The sequence below is a fragment of the Oncorhynchus kisutch genome, linkage group LG9, assembly GCF_002021735.2.
Source record: "Oncorhynchus kisutch isolate 150728-3 linkage group LG9, Okis_V2, whole genome shotgun sequence".
Classification (NCBI taxonomy): domain Eukaryota; kingdom Metazoa; phylum Chordata; class Actinopteri; order Salmoniformes; family Salmonidae; genus Oncorhynchus; species Oncorhynchus kisutch.
In genome coordinates, this window is record NC_034182.2 from 23,978,206 (window position 1) to 23,997,516 (window position 19,311).

General features: G+C 43.1%; 1 protein-coding gene across 2 annotated transcripts; it reads right to left on the reverse strand.

Annotated features, from left to right (window-relative positions):
• Positions 1–157: 157 nt before the first annotated feature.
• Positions 158–14,734, reverse strand: LOC109896939 (prefoldin subunit 2-like). 2 transcript variants are annotated; one of them, XM_020491398.2, is made up of 5 exons: positions 14,541–14,734; positions 7,515–7,603; positions 1,205–1,328; positions 858–902; positions 158–706 (listed from the first exon to the last, which is right to left on the reverse strand). In XM_020491398.2, the coding sequence occupies exons 1-5, from the start codon at positions 14,619–14,621 to the stop codon at positions 518–520; spliced, it is 528 nt and encodes a 175-aa protein (XP_020346987.1). In that variant the 5' UTR covers positions 14,622–14,734; the 3' UTR covers positions 158–517. The 2 variants fall into 2 exon arrangements, with proteins under 2 accessions (XP_020346987.1, XP_020346988.1); XM_020491399.2 differs by lacking the exon at positions 858–902 and having other exon boundaries at positions 14,541–14,684.
• Between the last annotated feature and the right edge of the window lie 4,577 nt (positions 14,735–19,311).

Sequence of the window (19,311 nt, forward strand, 5' to 3'; positions counted from 1 at the left end):
GAACAGTGCTTTCCCAATCAGATTAGCATTCCTTTTGCATGTGTTGTTCTATGGCATGCCAGAGACAAACCTCTCTAAGACAAAACACCAACAATATCATAATGTACATTGAAATATGACAGTATTAATAAACATCAAATAAATGTGACAGACAATATATGGTCATCAAGAAGGCATGTTGTTTAATACAACTATCATCCCGTAAGATTTTGATGAAACACTGCCTCGAGTAAAAGGCGAAAGGCTTGTTCATGTCTGAAGAGAAAATAAACCAGAGTAAGTAAATTGTTGGCTAAAGTTTTGTTTAACTATAGGTGAAAAAGATTCAATAACACATGGCTTCATTTATTTCAATTGAATGGTCTTGAGAATCTGGCCCTTGTAACATTGGTTTATAACCTTCATGCAAGACATACGTAAAACTCGGGCCCTTGAAATGCCTTTCAGGGTCTGTGCTGACTCGATGCTTGATGGCATTCTGCACAATTTCCTATTTTACTAAAGCCTTTTCACAAAGCTACGAAACTAGAACGCCGGCACCGCCTTTAGACGCGCTCCCTTCGCCCCCATTGGAGGACGCTGCAGATTTGCCCTGGCCTTCCTCCCCTTCTCCCACCAATCGGATGTTGTATTTTTCCCGGTACTCTGTGAGCTCCCGGCCTTTCGACTGCATCTGTGTGTTGAGGGATTCTACAATCTTTGAGATCTGTAAGGAAATGAGAGAGGGGAAAGCAGATAGTTAATCATAATGTCTGACCAGTAGTGATTTAGTTGTTGCAGTACTATCCTATACAACCTACAGCCTTGGTACCATAGCCTCGCACCATAACGAATATCAGTATTTTGCAGTAGATTACCTGCTGGGTGTCGACGAACGGTAACGATTCAACATGTAGAAGAATCTTTAAGAAATGAAAAGAAAATGACTCCCGATATTCTGGTCAGAGGCGATAGGACGTTCACTTGCTGTATAAGTACACTCGGCAATTAGTTGCTCAAGTCTGTTTCCTCTATTAAAAAACTTCCAAGCGAGTTTACCTCACCAGTCGGACTACAGCCAATGGCCACCACATTGCGTACATATTCATGGCATCTTACCATCAATCACAATTATTTTGGAATTCCCATTTTACACCAGCACTTCAAAGTGTTTTACAGTAACCTGAATTATACCCAAAAGAGCAAGCCAGAATAAAAATGTTACCTGTTCTTTATTGCTTTCCAGAGCTGGTAAGACTTCCTTAACTGTCCTCTCCACGAGCACCCCACCCACCAGCCGGAAGCACTTCCTTGTTGGGTCTACGTCTTTTAGGGTCTCAATGACTAGGCTGAGAAAAGAGGGAATTTGTAAAAGGAAAGTAACAAGGGTGAATCTTATCCTCTTTCTCAATACACATGGGAAGAGAAGATAAGGTTCCTCCCCTCATACCTTCTCCTCCAATGTATGTTGCGAGGGAGATGAGAAGAGAGGACAAGTGTTTTAGTACTATATCTCTTGACACAATGATGAAAATAATCATGGCCTCTAAACCTTCAAGCTGCATACTGGACCCTATTCCAACTAAACTACTGAAAGAGCTGCTTCCTGTGCTTGGCCCTCCTATGTTGAACATAATAAACGGCTCTCTATCCACTGGATGTGTACCAAACTCACTAAAAGTGGCAGTAATAAAGCCTCTCTTGAAAAAGCCAAACCTTGACCCAGAAAATATAAAAAAACTATCGGCCTATATCGAATCTTCCATTCCTCTCAAATTTTAGAGAAGGCTGTTGCGCAGCAACTCACTGCCTTCCTGAAGACAAACAATGTATACGAAATGCTTCAGTCTGGTTTTAGACCCCATCATAGCACTGAGACGGCACTTGTGAAGGTGGTAAATGACATTTTAATGGCATCGGACCGAGGCTCTGCATCTGTCCTCGTGCTCCTAGACCTTAGTGCTGCTTTTGATACCATCGATCACCACATTCTTTTGGAGAGATTGGAAACCCAAATTGGTCTACACGGACATGTTCTGGCCTGGTTTAGATCTTATCTGTCGGAAAGATATCAGTTTGTCTCTGTGAATGGTTTGTCCTCTGACAAATCAACTGTAAATTTCGGTGTTCCTCAAGGTTCCGTTTTAGGACCACTATTGTTTTCACTATATATTTTACCTCTTGGGGATGTTATTCGAAAACATAATGTAAACTTTCACTGCTATGCGGATGACACACAGCTGTACATTTCAATGAAACATGGTGAAGCCCCAAAATTGCCCTCGCTAGAAGCATGTGTTTCAGACATAAGGAAGTGGATGGCTGCAAACTTTCTACTATTAAACTCGGACAAAACAGAGATGCTTGTTCTAGGTCCCAAGAAACAAAGAGATCTTCTGTTGAATCTGACAATTAATCTTAATGGTTGTACAGTCGTCTCAAATAAAACTGTGAAGGACCTCGGCGTTACTCTGGACCCTGATCTCTCTTTTGAAGAACATATCAAGACCATTTCGAGGACAGCTTTTTTCCATCTACGTAACATTGCAAAAATCAGAAACTTTCTGTCCAAAAATGATGCAGAAAAATTAATCCATGCTTTTGTCACTTCTAGGTTAGACTACTGCAATGCTCTATTTTCCGGCTACCCGGATAAAGCACTAAATAAACTTCAGTTAGTGCTAAATACGGCTGCTAGAATCCTGACTAGAACCAAAAAATTTGATCATATTACTCCAGTGCTAGCCTCTCTACACTGGCTTCCTGTCAAAGCAAGGGCTGATTTCAAGGTTTTACTGCTAACCTACAAAGCATTACATGGGCTTGCTCCTACCTATCTCTCTGATTTGGTCCTGCCGTACATACCTATACGTACGCTACGGTCACAAGACGCAGGCCTCCTAATTGTCCCTAGAATTTCTAAGCAAACAGCTGGAGGCAGGGCTTTCTCCTATAGAGCTCCATTTTTATGGAACGGTCTGCCTACCCATGTCAGAGACGCAAACTCGGTCTCAACCTTTAAGTCTTTACTGAAGACTCATCTCTTCAGTGGGTCATATGATTGAGTGTAGTCTGGCCCAGGAGTGGGAAGGTGAACGGAAAGGCTCTGGAGCAACGAACCGCCCTTGCTGTCTCTGCCTGGCCGGTTCCCCTCTTTCCACTGGGATTCTCTGCCTCTAACCCTATTACAGGGGCTGAGTCACTGGCTTGCTGGGGCTCTCTCATGCCGTCCCTGGAGGGGGTGCGTCACCTGAGTGGGTTGATTCACTGTTGTGGTCATCCTGTCTGGGTTGGCGCCCCCCCCCCCCCCCCCCCCCCCCCCCTTGGGTTGTGCCGTGGCGGAGATCTTTGTGGGCTATACTCAGCCTTGTCTCAGGATGGTAAGTTGGTGGTTGAAGATATCCCTCTAGTGGTGTGGGGGCTGTGCTTTGGCAAAGTGGGTGGGGTTATATCCTTCCTGTTTGGCCCTGTCCGGGGGTGTCCTCGGATGGGGCCACAGTGTCTCCTGACCCCTCCTGTCTCAGCCTCCAGTATTTATGCTGCAGTAGTTTATGTGTCGGGGGGCTGGGGTCAGTTTGTTATATCTGGAGTACTTCTCCTGTCCTATTCGGTGTCCTGTGTGAATCTAAGTGTGCGTTCTCTAATTCTCTCCTTCTCTCTTTCTTTCTCTCTCTCGGAGGACCTGAGCCCTAGGACCATGCCCCAGGACTACCTGACATGATGACTCCTTGCTGTCCCCAGTCCACCTGGCCATGCTGCTGTTCCAGTTTCAACTGACCTGAGCCCTAGGACCATGCCCCAGGACTACCTGACATGATGACTCCTTGCTGTCCCCAGTCTACCTGGCCATGCTGCTGCTCCAGTTTCAACTTCCACCTGACTGTGCTGCTGCTCTAGTTTCAACTGTTCTGCCTTATTATTATTCGACCATGCTGGTCATTTATGAACATTGAACATCTTGACCATGTTCTGTTATAATCTCCACCCGGCACAGCCAGAAGAGGACTGGCCACCCCACATAGCCTGGTTCCTCTCTAGGTTTCTTCCTAGGTATTGGCCTTTCTAGGGAGTTTTTCCTAGCCACCGTGCTTCTCCACCTGCATTGCTTGCTGTTTGGGGTTTTAGGCTGGGTTTCTGTACAGCACTTTGAGATATCAGCTGATGTACGAAGGGCTATATAAATAAATTTGATTTGATTTGATTTGATTTGACTCCAGGGAAGACTTGAGATTCACCCCAAGTCTCAGAATCTCATCTCTAACACCTTAGACTGAACAATGATTATTCCTCTTTTTGGTTAAGTCCACTAAGGTGAACAGTGAGTGAATTGGTAGTGGTAATAGTAAAATGTCTGAAGTAAGCATAGCCACGGGAAGTAGGGATATGCTGCAGCAACCCCGGAAAAATCTGAATAAAGTATATTTTATTTTTGAAATAAGATTCTTGCACAGAAGTAGCGCACTGGGCCTTCACTAAACTCAGCAAAAAAAGAAACATCCCTTTTTGAGGACCCTGTCTTTCAAAGAAAATTCATAAAAATCCAAATAAATTCACAGATCTTCATTGTAAATGGTTTAAACACTGTTTCCAATGCTTGTTCAATGAACCACAAACAATTGATGAACATACACCTGTGGAACGGTCGCTAAGACACTAACAGTTTACAGACGGTAGGCAATTAAGGTCACAGTTATGAAAACACAGGACACTAATGAGGCCTTTCTACTGACTCTGAAAAAAAAGAAAGAAAGATGCCCAAGGTCCCTGCTCATCTGCGTGAACGTGTCTTAGGCATGCTGCAAGGAGGTAAGAGGACTGCAGATGTGGCCAGGGCAATAAATTGTGATGTCCATACTGTGAGACGCCTAAGACAGCGCTACAGGTAGACAGGACGGACAGCTGATCGTTCTCACAGTGTCAGACCACGTGTAACAACACCTGCACAGGATCGGTACATCACACCTGCGGGACAAGTACAGGATGGCAACAACAACTGCCCGAGTTACACCAGGAATGCACAATCCCTCCATCAGTGCCCAAACTGTCCACAATAGGCTGAGAGACTGGACTGAGGCCTTGTAGGCCTGTTGTAAGGCAGGTCCTCACCAGATATCACCGGCAACAACGTCGCCTATTGGCACAAACACACCGTCGCTGGACCAGACAGGACTGGCAAAAAGTGCTCTTCACTGACGAGTTGCGGTTTTGTCTCACCAGGGGTGATGGTCGGATTCACGTTTATCGTTGAAGGAATGAGTGTTACCCCGAGGCCTGTACTCTTTAGCGGGATCGAGGGTGGAGGGTCCATCATGGTCTGTGGCGGTGTGTCACAGCATCATCAGACTGAGCTTGTTGTCGTTGCAGGCAATCTCAACGCTGTGCGTTACAGGGAAGACATCCTCCCTCATGTGGTACCCTTCCTGCAGGCTCATCGTGACATGACCTTCCAGCATGACAATGTCACCAGCCATAGTGCTATCTCTGTGAGATATTTCCTGCAAGACAGTAATGTCAATGTTCTGCCATGGCTAGCGAAGAGCCCGGATCTCAATCCCATTGAGCACGTCTGGGACCTGTTGGATCGGAGGGTGAGGGCTAGGGCCATTCCCCCCCAGAAATATCAAGGGAACTTGCAGGTGCCTTGGTGGAAGAGTGGGGTAACATCTCACAGCAAGAACTGGCAAAGCTGGTGCAGTCCATGAGGAGGAGATGCACAGCAGTACTTAATGCAGCTGGTGGCCACACCAGAAACTGACTGTTACTTTTGATTTTGACCCCCCCTTTGTTCAGGGACACATTATTCAATTTCTGTTAGTCACATGTCAGTGGAACTTGTTCAGTTTATGTCTCAGTTGTTGAATCTGGTTATGTTCATACAAATATTTACACATGTTAAGTTTACTGAAAATAAACCCAAGTTGAGAGTGGGAGAACATTTCTTTTTTTGCTGAGTTTAGCATTAGCGGACCGATATAGACCTCTGTAGCAGGAAACACTGTCGGAGGAAACACTGTACACCTGGCGACAGTGTCAGCATGCATGCGCCCGGCCCGCCACAGGAGTCACTAGAGTGCGATGGGACAAGGACATCCCTGCCGGCCAAACCCTCCCCTAACCCGGACGACGTTGGGCCAATTGTGCGCTGCCCCATGGGCCTCCCGTTCACGGTCAGCTGCGACAGAGCCTGGACTCGAACCAGAGTCCAGATTTAACAAAACCCTGTCCACAAACATTTGGGCAAAGACAAAACATCCACATCAAATAACAAGGAAAACAACCACTTTTTGTGCGTATGACATTTACCATCCTTACAAACCACTTAAGTGTAAATGTACATTACTGTATTGTACATAGGCTGGTCATCTAGGAAGAAAAACAATGCACAATACAGTAATTGAGCACATTGCTACAGAGGTCTACAGTGGTTTGTGATGCTGTGGCTCAGTTGGTAGAGCATGGATCTCCGTGGCGGAGATCTTTGTGGGCTATACTCAGCCTTGTCTCAGGATGGTAAGTTGGTGGTTGAAGATATCCCTCTAGTGGCGTGGGGACTGTGCTTTGGCAAAGTGGGTGGGGTTATATCCTTCCTGTTTGGCCCTGTCCGGGGGTGTCCTCGGATGGGGCCACAGTGTCTCCTGTCCCCTCCTGTCTCAGCCTCCAGTATTTATGCTGCAGTAGTTTATGTGTCGGGGGGCTAGGGTCAGTTTGTTATATCTGGAGTACTTCTCCTGTCCTATTCAGTGTCCTGTGTGAATTTAAGTGTGCTCTCTCTAATTCTCTCTTTCTCTCTTTCGGAGGACCTGAACCCTAGGACCATGCCTCAGGATTACCTGACATGATGACTCCTTGCTGTCCCCAGTCCACCTGACCGTGCTGCTGCTCCAGTTTCAACTGTTCTGCCTTATTATTATTGGACCATGCTGGTCATTTATGAACATTTGAATATCTTGGCCATGTTCTGTTATAATCTCCACCCGGCACAGCCAGAAGAGGACTGGCCACCCCACATAGCCTGGTTCCTCTCTAGGTTTTGGCCTTTCTAGGGAGTTTTTCCTAGCCACCGTGCTTCTACACCTGCATTGCTTGATGTTTGGGGTTTTAGGCTGGGTTTCTGTATGTATGAAAACAAGTATGAAAACGTATGCACGTATGTAAGGTGCTCTGGATAAGAGCATCTACTAAAATGGAAATTGAATGAATACACCATTTCAGTTCACATAGAAATAAGTTGTATTTGCAAAGTATTTCACAAAACTAGAAAACATATCAAGAAAGTTTTTTTATATTCCACAAGTATTATCAGATTAACTGTTTTGTAAATACTCAAATAAGTTACATATTTTTTTCTTTTTTAAACACTAAAGTAGTGCACTGGGACTTTACTAGTCCTGTATTAGGGACCGATATAGATGTCTTAAGCGCGGGAATTTTTGTTTGTTCGTACCCCCCAACTACTTCCCGTGCCTATGGAAGTAAGAGGAAGAACTAAAACTGAGTATCTACTGAAGCAGGTCACACTAACTAGAGCTAGTTACCTATGCTCATTGATCTCCATCTCCAACTCTGCAGCCTTGGAGGCCATGCTGCGCTGCTCCGTGCGCATCCTCTGGAATGCAGCCACGACCTGTCAGACACATCGAATACATAAAATCAAACATTCACTCATAATAATAAGAAGAAGAAAATGCCATTAAGCAGACAATTTAGTCAAATGACTTAAATTTTATTTGGTGACCTACGGTTAAGAGCATTGGGGCTAGTAACCGAAAGGTCGCTGGTTTGAATCTGAGCCGACTAGGTGAAAAATCTGTCCATCTGCCCTTCAGCAAGGCACTTAACATTAATTGCTCTGGATAACAGCATCTGCTAAATGACAAAATAAACAAATGGAAGGCAACCAGTTTAGTCAGTGTAAAAACCCTCTTACAGTAGTGCACGCATACATTTTTGTAGGGGGGGGTCCTAGTTGGAATCGAACCCACAACCCTAGCCTTGCAAGCACCATGCTCTACCAGCCACAATACACACAGATTTCTCAACTTACATTAGATTGAACAAATTTTCAAAGAGCCTCGTTATATAGGCCTACCTGGACTATGAAATATCATTAGACCATGTGTTGGGTCGTTATGAGTAAATGCAATAGCTAGTAGTTTTTGTAATTTAAAAAAAACTGACTGCATTAGTTACTAATGCTGTTTTGTGTCTGACACTGCAGGACTCCAGACTGCAACCATTTAGTCGCATTAAGTGACCCTTGTACTTAGCTGTGCGAATAAAACATTTAACTGAGGGCCTCCCGGGTGGCGCCCGTACGGGAGTTGTAGCGATGAGACAAGATAGTAGCTACTACAACAATTGAATACCACGAAATTGGGGAGAAAAAGGGGTCAACATTTTTTTTTAAAACACTCACTCAAAACGACCCATTGTTTAGGAGGCTAAAACCATGACTTGGGTCAAACTGTAAAAGTACATTATACTCATGACTCCTGTAATGAAAGTGTCTGCCTGCCCAGGTGCCTGTATCACTGGGGCCCTGCTGCGGTGTAGAGCGAGCCACTTAAAGTGTTCTGATTGTATGACATTTTTAAATGTGCGGGGGAAAACAAAGCTATCCTGTTGTCACAGTTAAAAGAGAGAAGGTTCTCAGCTTTCTGTAGGTCTTATTTCTCAACTCTAAATTTGTTGGTCAATAGTAACTATTTTACCATTTGAATTTCATATGCCTTTGATATACAGAGCACACGAAAAGCGCTCTGTATATCTGTATCGGTCGACCGATTAATTAGGGCCGATTACAATCGGAAATCGGTATTTTTGGGGTGCCGATTTCCGATGATTTTTTAAATAAAAAAAACGTTATACCTTTTATTTAACTAGACAAGTCAGTTAAGAACACATTCTTATTTTCAATGACTGCCTAGGAACCGTGGGTTAACTGCCTTGTTCAGGGGCAGAACGACAGATTTTCACCTTGTCAGCTCAGGGGTTCCAATCTGGCAACCGCACAGTTAACTAGTCCAACGCTCTAACCATTGCACCCCACGAGTAGCCTGTCTGTTACCCGAATGCAGTAGAAGCCAAGGTCAATTGCTAGCTAGCATTAAACTTATCTTATAAAAAACAATCATAATCACTAGTTATAACTACTAATCCAGTTTAGCAGGCAATATTAACCAGGTGAACGTGTGTCATTTCTCTTGCGTTCATTGCACGCAGAGTCAGGGTATATGCAAGTTTGGGCTGCCTGGCTCATTGCGAAGTAATTTGCCAGAATTTTACATAATTATGACATAGATTGAAGGTTGTGCAATGTAACAAGAATATTTAGACTTAGGGATGCCACCCGTTAGATAAGGAACCGTTCGGTATTTTATTTCACTGAAATAATAAACATTTTGTTATCGAAATGATAGTTTCCGGATTCGATCATATTAATGACCAAAGGCTCGTATTTCTGTGTGTTATGTTATAATTAAGTCTGATTTGATAGAGCAGTCTGACTGAGCAGCAGCAGGCCCGTAATCATTCATTCAAACAGCACTTATGTGCGTTTTGCCAGCAGCTCTTCGCAAGCACAGCGCTGTTTATGACTTCAAGCCTATCAGCCTAATGGCTGGTGTAACCAATGTGAAATGGCTAGCTAGTTAGCTGGGTGTGCGCTAATACTGTTTCAAACTTCACTCGCTTTCAGATTTGGAGTAGTTATTCCCCTTGCGCTGCAATACTATACACTGGCAATACTATAGTGCAATACTATAGTGCCTATAAGAATATCCAATAGTCAAAGGTATATGAAATACAAATGGTAGAGAGAGAAATAGTTCTATAAATACTAAATTAACTACAACCTAAAACCTCTTGCCTTGGAATATTGAAGTCTCATGTTAAAAGGAACCACCAACTTTCATATGTTCTCATGTTCTGAGCAAGGAACTTAAACGTTAGCTTTTTTACATGGCACATATTACTTTCTTCTCCAACACTTTGTTTTTGCATTATTTAAACCAAATTGAACATGTTTCATTATTTATTTGAGGCAAAATTGATTTTATTGATGTTTTATATTAAATTAAAATAAGTGTTAATTCAGTATTGTTGTAATTGTCATTATTACAAATAAATAAAATATATATATATTTTTTTAAATTATTATTTTATTTTTAAATCGGCCGATTAAATCGGTATCAGCTTTTTTGGTCCTCCAATAATCGACATCGGCGTTGAAAAATCATAATCCGTCGACCTCTATTTTGGACATCACAATTTACAGTTAGATTAATACATGGCTACTAGCAGTGTGTTTTATATTGAGAGTTAGTGCTCTACACTGCCTTCAGAAAGTATTCATACCCCTTGACTTAACCCACATTGTTGTTAGCCTGAATTCAAAATGGATTACATTTTTATTTATTTTAAATCACCCATCTTACACACAATACTCCATAATGACAAAGTGAAAACGTGTTTTTATAAATGTTAACTCATTTCTGGAAAATGAAATGCAGAAATCTCATTTACATGACAGTATTCATACATGTTAGCATCACCTTTGGCAGTGATTACAGCTGTGAGTCTTGCTGGGTCTCTAAGAGCCTTGCACACGTGGATTGTACAATATTGGCAATATACACTGCTCGAAAAAATAAAGGGAACACTTAAACAACACAATGTAACTCCAAGTCAATCACACTTCTGTGAAATCAAACTGTCCACTTAGGAAGCAACACTGATTGACAATCAATTTCACATGCTGTTGTGCAAATGCACTAGACAACAGGTGGAAATTATAGGCAATTAGCAAGACACTCCCAATAAAGGAGTGGTTCTGCAGGTGGTGACCACAGACCACTTCTCAGTTCCTATGCTTCCTGGCTGATGTTTTGGTCACTTTTGAATGCTGGCGGTGCTTTCACTCTAGTGGTAGCATGAGACGGAGTCTATAACCCACACAAGTGGTTCAGGTAGTGCAGCCATCCAGGATGGCACATCAATCCGAGCTGTGGCAATAAGGTTTGCTGTTCCTTGGAGAACGTTCTGCTGCCTGCAACATCCTCCGGCATGACCGGTTTGGTGGTGGGTCAGTCATGGTGTGGGGTGGCATTTCTTTGGGGGGCCGCACAGCCCTCCATGTGCTCGCCAGAGGTAGCCTGACTGCCATTAGGTACCGAGATGAGATCCTCAGACCCCTTGTGAGACCATATGCTGGTGCGGTTGGCCCTGGGTTCCTCCTAATGCAAGACAATGCTAGACCTCATGTGGCTGGAGTGTGTCAGCAGTTCCTGCAAGAGGAAGGCATTGATGCTATGGACTGGCCCGCCTGTTCCCCAGACCTGAATCCAATTGAGCACATCTGGGACATCATGTCTCGCTCCATCCACCACAGCCACATTGCACCATAGACTGTCCAGGAGTTGGCAGATGCTTTAGTCCAGGTCTGGGAGGAGATCCCTCAGGAGGCCATCCGCCACCTCATTAGGAGCATGCCCAGGCGTTGAAGGGAGGTCATACAGGCACGTGGAGGCCACACACACTACTGAGCCTCATTTTGACTTGTTTTAAGGACATTACATCAAAGTTGGATCAGCCTGTAGTGTGGTTTTCCACTTTAATTTTGAGTGTGACTCCAAATCCAGACCTCCATGGGTTAATACATTTGATTTCCATTGATCATTTTTGTGTGATTTTCTTGTCAGCACATTCAACTATGTAAAGAAAAAAGTATTTAATAAGAATATTTCATTCATTCAGATCTAGGATGTGTTATTTTAGTGTTCCCTTTATTTTTTTGAGCAGTGTATATTTTTATTTAATTCTTCAAGCTCTGTCAAGTTGGTTGTTGATCACTGCGAGACAGCCATTTTAAATTCTTGCCATAGATTTTCAAGTCAAAACTGTAATGGTTCTCGAACTTTCAATGTCATCTTGGTAAGCAACTCCAGTGTAGATTTGGCCTTATGTTTTAGGTTATTGTCCTGCTGAAAGGTGAATTTGTCTCCCAGTGTCTGGTGGAAAGCAGACTGAACCAGGTTTTCCTCTGATTTTACATGTGCTTTCATTAGCTAAAACCTCCCTGCTATTTGTGGTTGAATCTGTGTTTGAAATTCACTGACCTTACAGATAATTGTATGTGTGGGGTACAGAGATTAGGTAGTCACAATATTATTGCACAGGAAGTCCATGCAATTTAAGCACATTTTTACTCCTGAATTATTTAGGCTTGCAAAAACAAAAAGGGATTGAACATTTAGACTCAAGACATTTCAGATTCATTTTTTGTTAATTCATAAAAATGTAGAGAAACTTAATTCTAAAGGAGGCCTCCTGAGGTCAATTTAATTTCTGTTTATTTATAATAGATTTGCATACATTTCTACAAACCTGTTTTTGCTTTGTCATTATGGGGTATTGTGTGTAGATTTTTTAAATCCATTTTAGAATAAAGCTGTAACGTAAAAAAGATCATGGAATTCATTATGCTAGTTGCTAGGGGCATCACAACTGACATTTGGAATAGCAATGTCAGCCCCATGAGTATGCCGAGTCTGACAGCACAGTGGGTCGAAGAGGATTTCGTACTGAGGAAAGCCGGATTGCATGCTCAAGAATGTGCTGGTTCTCATACCGCTGCTGCCAACTCAATGACAATTGGGAACATGTTTGAAACCTGGAAACATGAACACACTCCTAGCTCCATTCGAACAACTGACTGGAGAAATGAGCTCAACTGCGTCTGCAGAAGACGTGATACCCTCGGTCATGGCTTTGGAATGCCTGCCACAGACAGACCGAGCTGAAACTTCACTGCTTGACCTGTACGATGAAATCCTGGTTGAGAATGAAACGACTGAGCAAACGAAACAGCACAGCAAGTAAGTGAAAGAAATAGGTTTTGATGATGTTTTACTGGTAATTGGGACATATGTAAATGCCAACAAAATAACTTTTTGGTCAGTGTGGTGTGTGTAACCTTTATTAAACTAGGCAAGTCAGTTAATAAATTATTATTTACAATGACGGCCTATCCCGGCAATGCTGGGCCAATTGTGTGCCGCCCAATGGGACTCCCAATCATGGCCGGATTTGATGCAGCCTGGATTCGAACCAGGGACTGTAGTAATGCCTCTTGCACTGAGATGCAGTGCCTTACACCGCTGCGTCCGTGTGTGTGTTTGCTATACTGTACTAGAATGCTTAAAAGGCAGCTAAAATGTAAAAATCTCGCTAGTGGTTTTTTTTTTGCAAGGAAAATAATCGGATATTGTATCGGCCAAATCTGTAGTATCGGTGCACCCGTATACACTATTTACACACAAAAGTATGTGGACACCCCTTCAAATTAGTGTATTCGGTTGTTTCAGTCACACCCGTTGCGGACAGGTGTATAAAATCGAGCACACAGCCATCAAATCTCCATAGACAAACAATGGCAGTAGAATGGCCTTACTGAGGAGCTCAGTGACTTTGAACGTAGCACCGTCATAGGAAGCCACCTTTCCAACAAGTCAGTGATTCATATCTGCCCTGCTAGAGCTGCCCGGGTCAACTGTAAGTGCTGTTACTGTGAAGTGGAAACTAGGAGCAACAACAGAGGTCCATACAGAAAGCAAGGTCCATATAGAAATAGTTTGTTGAGATCAGCGTGGAAGAACTTGACTAGCCTACACGGAGACCTGACCTCAACCTTTGGGATGAATTGGAACTTCGACTGCGAGCCAGGCCTGATCAGTGCGACCTCACTAATGATTTGAAAAAAAAAAAAAAAAAAAATCCCGGCTGTCAAAATTAGCAAAATATAGTCCTCTATCCATCGTTGTTGGAATTTTCCATTCTCCCGACTGTCTAGTGATCATTAGTGAGGTGGACAGTCAAGAAACTCTGAATATAGGTCCATTATAATTTCAGGCCTTGCAGGTTGGATCCCTCCCACGGGCTGTATGTTTGATACCCCTGCGGTAAAGTTTACCCCATTGTATTTGGTACGTGACAAATATAAATGTGTTTGATGTAGTGGGCACAACATTTAGTAATCGCAATCCTCAGACAATATTGAAATCATTGGCTGGTGCCACCAACTAAAAGAATGTGGCACCTGGGGCAAATGTTAGTCTGGAGCCATACACTGGTAGACAAGGTAGAGGGACGCACTAACAGTGACAGGCAGAAATAGCATCTTATCTGCTCGAAGAGCACAACCATTCCCTTTTTCAGACATTCCCCCTGAAGTTCGTATGGCTAAGCTAAATCCAGAGAAACCTAGTCAGACTGACAGATTGCAGTTAGCTAACATTATTATTAACCCAATGTCAAAAGATATTGTTGTGAATCAATACGACCTATAACGTCACCATATTTTCTTCTAAATTATAACCTCAGTTGAGGAACACGCGAGTAGGAAGCAGACCATGGTGAGGGAGCGAGTTAACGTTCGCTAACGTTACTGTTAGCGTTAACTAGTTGGATGCGTGACTAACAAATCAGGGTTTGTATCTCAGTCCACAACGATTAAAAAGCATTTGCTAAGAAATCATGAATATTCTGATACGGAGTGACGATACCTGCTCGGCCGACGGCCCTGACTGTTTCCCCCCGGTACTGTTGCTGGGTTTGCTAACCGTGCTGCTACTGTTGGCTGCCATCTTGGAAAGGTGCCGCTGCTAGTGGGCTGAGGGCCCAAACTCGTCACTAGTTACCACAGCCACAAATGGATAACCCCGCCTATTTCTAAAATGTCTCTTCTTAAATCAGATTTTAAATCTAACCCTAACCTTCACCACACTGTTAACCTTATACCAAATCCTAACCTTAAATTAGGACAAAAAAGAGAATTTTGTTTTCATACATTTTTACGATAAATCCTATTGCAACTTTGTGGCTGTAATAGCTAGTGACATCCAAGTTTACCATATTGAGCTGTCTAATGTGATTGCCTGTTAGGAATGAGGAAAAGATAGCGGAAGCAGGCGCTTCTTCTTCAATGGGGTTTAACGGTGGTTGGCATCCAGTAAATGTTGCATTACTGCCACATACTTGACTGGAGTATAACTCCCTTATACTTCGCTTTAAAAAAAAAGTTTTACAAAAAAAGAAAATTCAACAAATACCCTACCATCTTACACTACACTCACAAAAAAATATAATAAATACCATACTCCACTATTTAAATGAATTTAGTTATACTTCAGGCCAACAGCCTGAATTAATGGGACACCGCCACTTAACACACCCTGTAACTCTTCTGATGTCAAGTCTCGCACACCCAAATACCTCTCTGAAGCTGCCACCACAACCTCGATTTTCTGCGACTTGCGTTCTATCCCTGCTGTACAGTTGATAACCATTACTAAAAATTATCAAATCCAATCTTACTGAAACATATATCACTTGTTGGTTTATCCCTCTGTATTGGTACAGATCTACTACTCACACCACTTCTCTCAGGATCCCTCCCCCTTGATCCATTTCCTCTACTTTCTTCACTGCCTCAGCATATGACAACTTCTGCACTACTCTAACCCTGGAAACCTCAACCTGCCTCTCTCGCACGGGACATTTCTGATCCCCAGCCCCATGGTCATCCCTACAATTAACACATACCCCTACTTTCCCCAATGCTACACATTCCTTTGTCTCATGCCTTTTGTTGGTCAATTCCGTCAACAGATGATCAATTCTATATAATTATCAAACGTATATATATTGGTAGTAGAAAGGAAACACAGACTCTTTGTTTAAGTATTACAATTCTCCTTTAGTAATACAAGTGTAGGCAGAAGTTGGTACAGAGTACAGTATACGATAGCTCTCCCAAGGTTCTGCAAAGTGTCTAAGACATCCTGTAACTTACATAGCCTCCCCAGTTCCCCTTGCGTGACTTTCCCTGGCAACTACATTATAATAAATCTAACCTCCCCTGACAGCAGCATCTTATCAGCAATTAAAATCTCAGAAGTGGGTTTGACCGAAACTTGACCTTTCATCACAAGTATAGGGTCATAACAAGGTGAACTGTTTTCATCAGGCCTGAGGCAGCCTTGTGTTCTCAGAAAACCAGTCGTATTTTCAGAACCTCAGACAGCCACGGTGGGGCCCAGATAGGAGGAGTATGAGCGTAGGCGGTTTCAGCCTTCTGATAGTGTCTGAAGGGCACAACACTCAAAACAGGTGTAAACACACACACACATATGTCTCCTAATTTATTAACCTTTTAGAAGGTATGAGGCCTTTGTTTAACCCCTTCACCTTCTGCACACTTCTCACACTTAGGAACCTCCCTCCTACACACTGCTGCCACATGCCCATAAGCTTGGTACCTGTAACAACGTAATGTAGTCGGCATAAAAGCTCATACAGGATAACTTAAATATCCTAACATCACTTTGTTGGGCAAAGACAACATCAAAACTCAAAAGAATAAACAAGGACTCTTCTGTTCCTCCACTCACACCAACCTGTCTACGTCGCACCAAACAACTTTCACATAGTAATCACTCCTTTCAATGGTGCCCTTTTCTTGAGAGCAAAACAATCTTTTGCCCCCATTCGTTTAACACGGAGAGCCTGCTCCCTCTGACCATCAGAAACACATACAATTATCACAAGACCACTTTAGGTTCCCCTCACCAATTCCACAGCACCCAACTCTATTTTCACCCACCCTGAAACCTCAAATGGATCAGCCAAAAGGCAAGGGTCCACTTTTTCAAAAACCTTCACTCCTACTGTCACAGACTCATCTTTATCCTGACCGTCAGTGCAAGCCTCGGGTGCCGAGAACTTCACCCCACCTACCACCTCCGATACTTCGCCCTCATTCACTTCCATTCCTCCTCCTGTTTTCAACTCTCTCTGCTTACACTTTCTACCATTCTTCTTTAACAAACCATCTCCTTTTCCCCACCATTTATAACTGACTCAAGCTCACTCTCTTCCTCCTGCTCTCTCTTAGACCTCCTCTGCCTCTCTTTTTTCCCTCCATTCCTCCTCCGTATTCCAAGTATAACTCTCCTTATGATAATGCTGCACTTCTCCTGACATGCATCTTGTTCTTGTCTTGTCAAGGGACGCCATTTAACCGACTGTCACAATCTCCGGTCCATCAGCGCGAACTATTGTAAAAAGCTACATTGATGAGAATGTCCCTTCCTTTATTTGAGTTTCCCTTCTTACCCAATGCAGTGTGATCATTGTAACGCTTTTGGACATGTTTCAAGTACTTGCAGAAGGGAGAATCCGAGATGTTCAAGTTGTGGAAAAGATCATATCATGTGTTTTAATAGTGGTGAAAATGTGACATGTTGCAATTGTGGTGGGAACCATAAAGCCCCATCTTTGGAATGCTCAACAAGGGTGAAAGACAATGAGGTGGCCAAAGTCAGGGCTGTCCAGAGCATTTCATGTGCAGCGGCTGTAAGGCTTGAGGGTTCGAATGGTGCTCCTGAAGTCCATGGATGTGGATAGGCCTTCACTGAAGGCTGCAGGGGTTGCCGTTCATCAGCAGGACCCAGATACAGTGAATTCCGAAAGTATTTAGACCCCTTGCCCTTTTCCACATTTTGTTACCTTACAGCCTAATTCTAAAATGGATCAAATAAAGACATTTTCCTCATCCATTTACACACAATTCAAAGCAAAATCCCGGGTTTTAGATATTTCTGGGATCATTTATATAAAAAAATTAATTAAAAAAAGAATATTATTATTTAAGTAATCCCTTTGATATGAGACTTGAAATGTAGCCTTTTTCCATTGATCATCCTTCAGATGTTTCTACATCTTGATTGAAGTCCACCTGTTGTAAATTCAATTGACTGGACATGATTTGGAATGGCACACACCTGTCTGTATACAGTGGCTTGCAAAAGTATTCACCCCCCCTTGGCATTTTTCTTATTTTGTTGCCTTACAACCTGGAATTAAAATGGATTTTTGGGGGGTTGTCATTTGATTTACACAACATGCCTACCACTTTGAAGATGCAAAATATTTTTCATTTTGAACCAGACAAGAAATAAAACAAAAGAAATGAAAACTTGAGCATGCATAACTAAGGCACTGAGGTCCCACAGTTGACAGTGCATGTCAGAGCAAAAACCAAGCCATGAGGACGAAGGAATTGTCCGCAGAGCTCCGAGACAGGATTGTGCCGATGCACAGATCTGGGGAAGGGTACCAAAAAATGTCTGCAGCATTGAAGGTCCCCAAGGACACAGTGGCCTCCATCATTCTTAAATGGAAAAAGTTTGGAACCACCAGGACTCCACCAAATGGGGGAGAAAGGCCTTGGTCAGGGAGGTGACCAAGAACCCAATGGTCACTCTGACAGAGCTCCAGAGTTCCTCTGTGGAGATGGGAGAAACTTCCAGAAGGACAACCATCTCTGCACTACTCCACCAATCAGGCCTTTATGGTAGAGTGGCCAGACGGAAGCCACTCCTCATTAAAAGGCAAATGACATCCCACTTGGAGTTTTCCAAAAGGCATCTAAAGGACTCTCAGACCATGAGAAACAAGATTCTCTGGTCTGATGAAACCAAGATTGAACTATTTGGACTGAATGCCAAGCATCACATCTGGAGGAAACCAGGCACCTCTCATCACCTGCCAATAACATCCTTACGGTGAACCATGGTGGTGGGAGCATCATGCTATGGGGATGTTTTTCAGAGGCAGGGACTGGGAGACTAGTCAGGATTGAGGGAAAGATGAACAGAGCAAAATACATAGAAATCCTTGCTGAAAATCTGTTCCAAAGGGCTCAGGACCTCAGACTGGGGCAAAGGTTCACCTTCCAACAGAACAATGACCCTAAGAACACATCCAAGACAACGCAGGAATGGCTTCGGGACAAGTCTCTGAATGTCCTTTAGTGGCCCAGCCAGAGCCCAGACTTTAACTCGATCAAACTTCTCTGTAGAGACTTGAAAATAGCTGTGCAGTGACGCTGCCAATCCAACCTGACAGAGCTTGAGAGGATCTGCAGAGAAGAACTCCCCAAATACAAGTGTGCCAAGCTTGTAGCCTCATACCTAAGAAGACTGGAGGCTCTACTTGCTGCCAAAGGTGCTTCAACAAAGTACTGAGTAAAGGACCTGAATAGTTATGTAAAGTGATATTTCAGTTTTTATTTGTAATACATTTGCAAAAATGTTTGCAAACCTGCTTTTGCTTTGTCATTATGTGATATTGTGTGTTGATTTATGAGGAAAACAAACCATTTTATCAATTTTAGATAAGGCTGTAATGTAACAAAATGTGGAAAAAGTCAAGGGGTCTGAATACTTTCCAAATGCAATGTAACCAAATTCATGTAGCCACCCAGATGAAAGG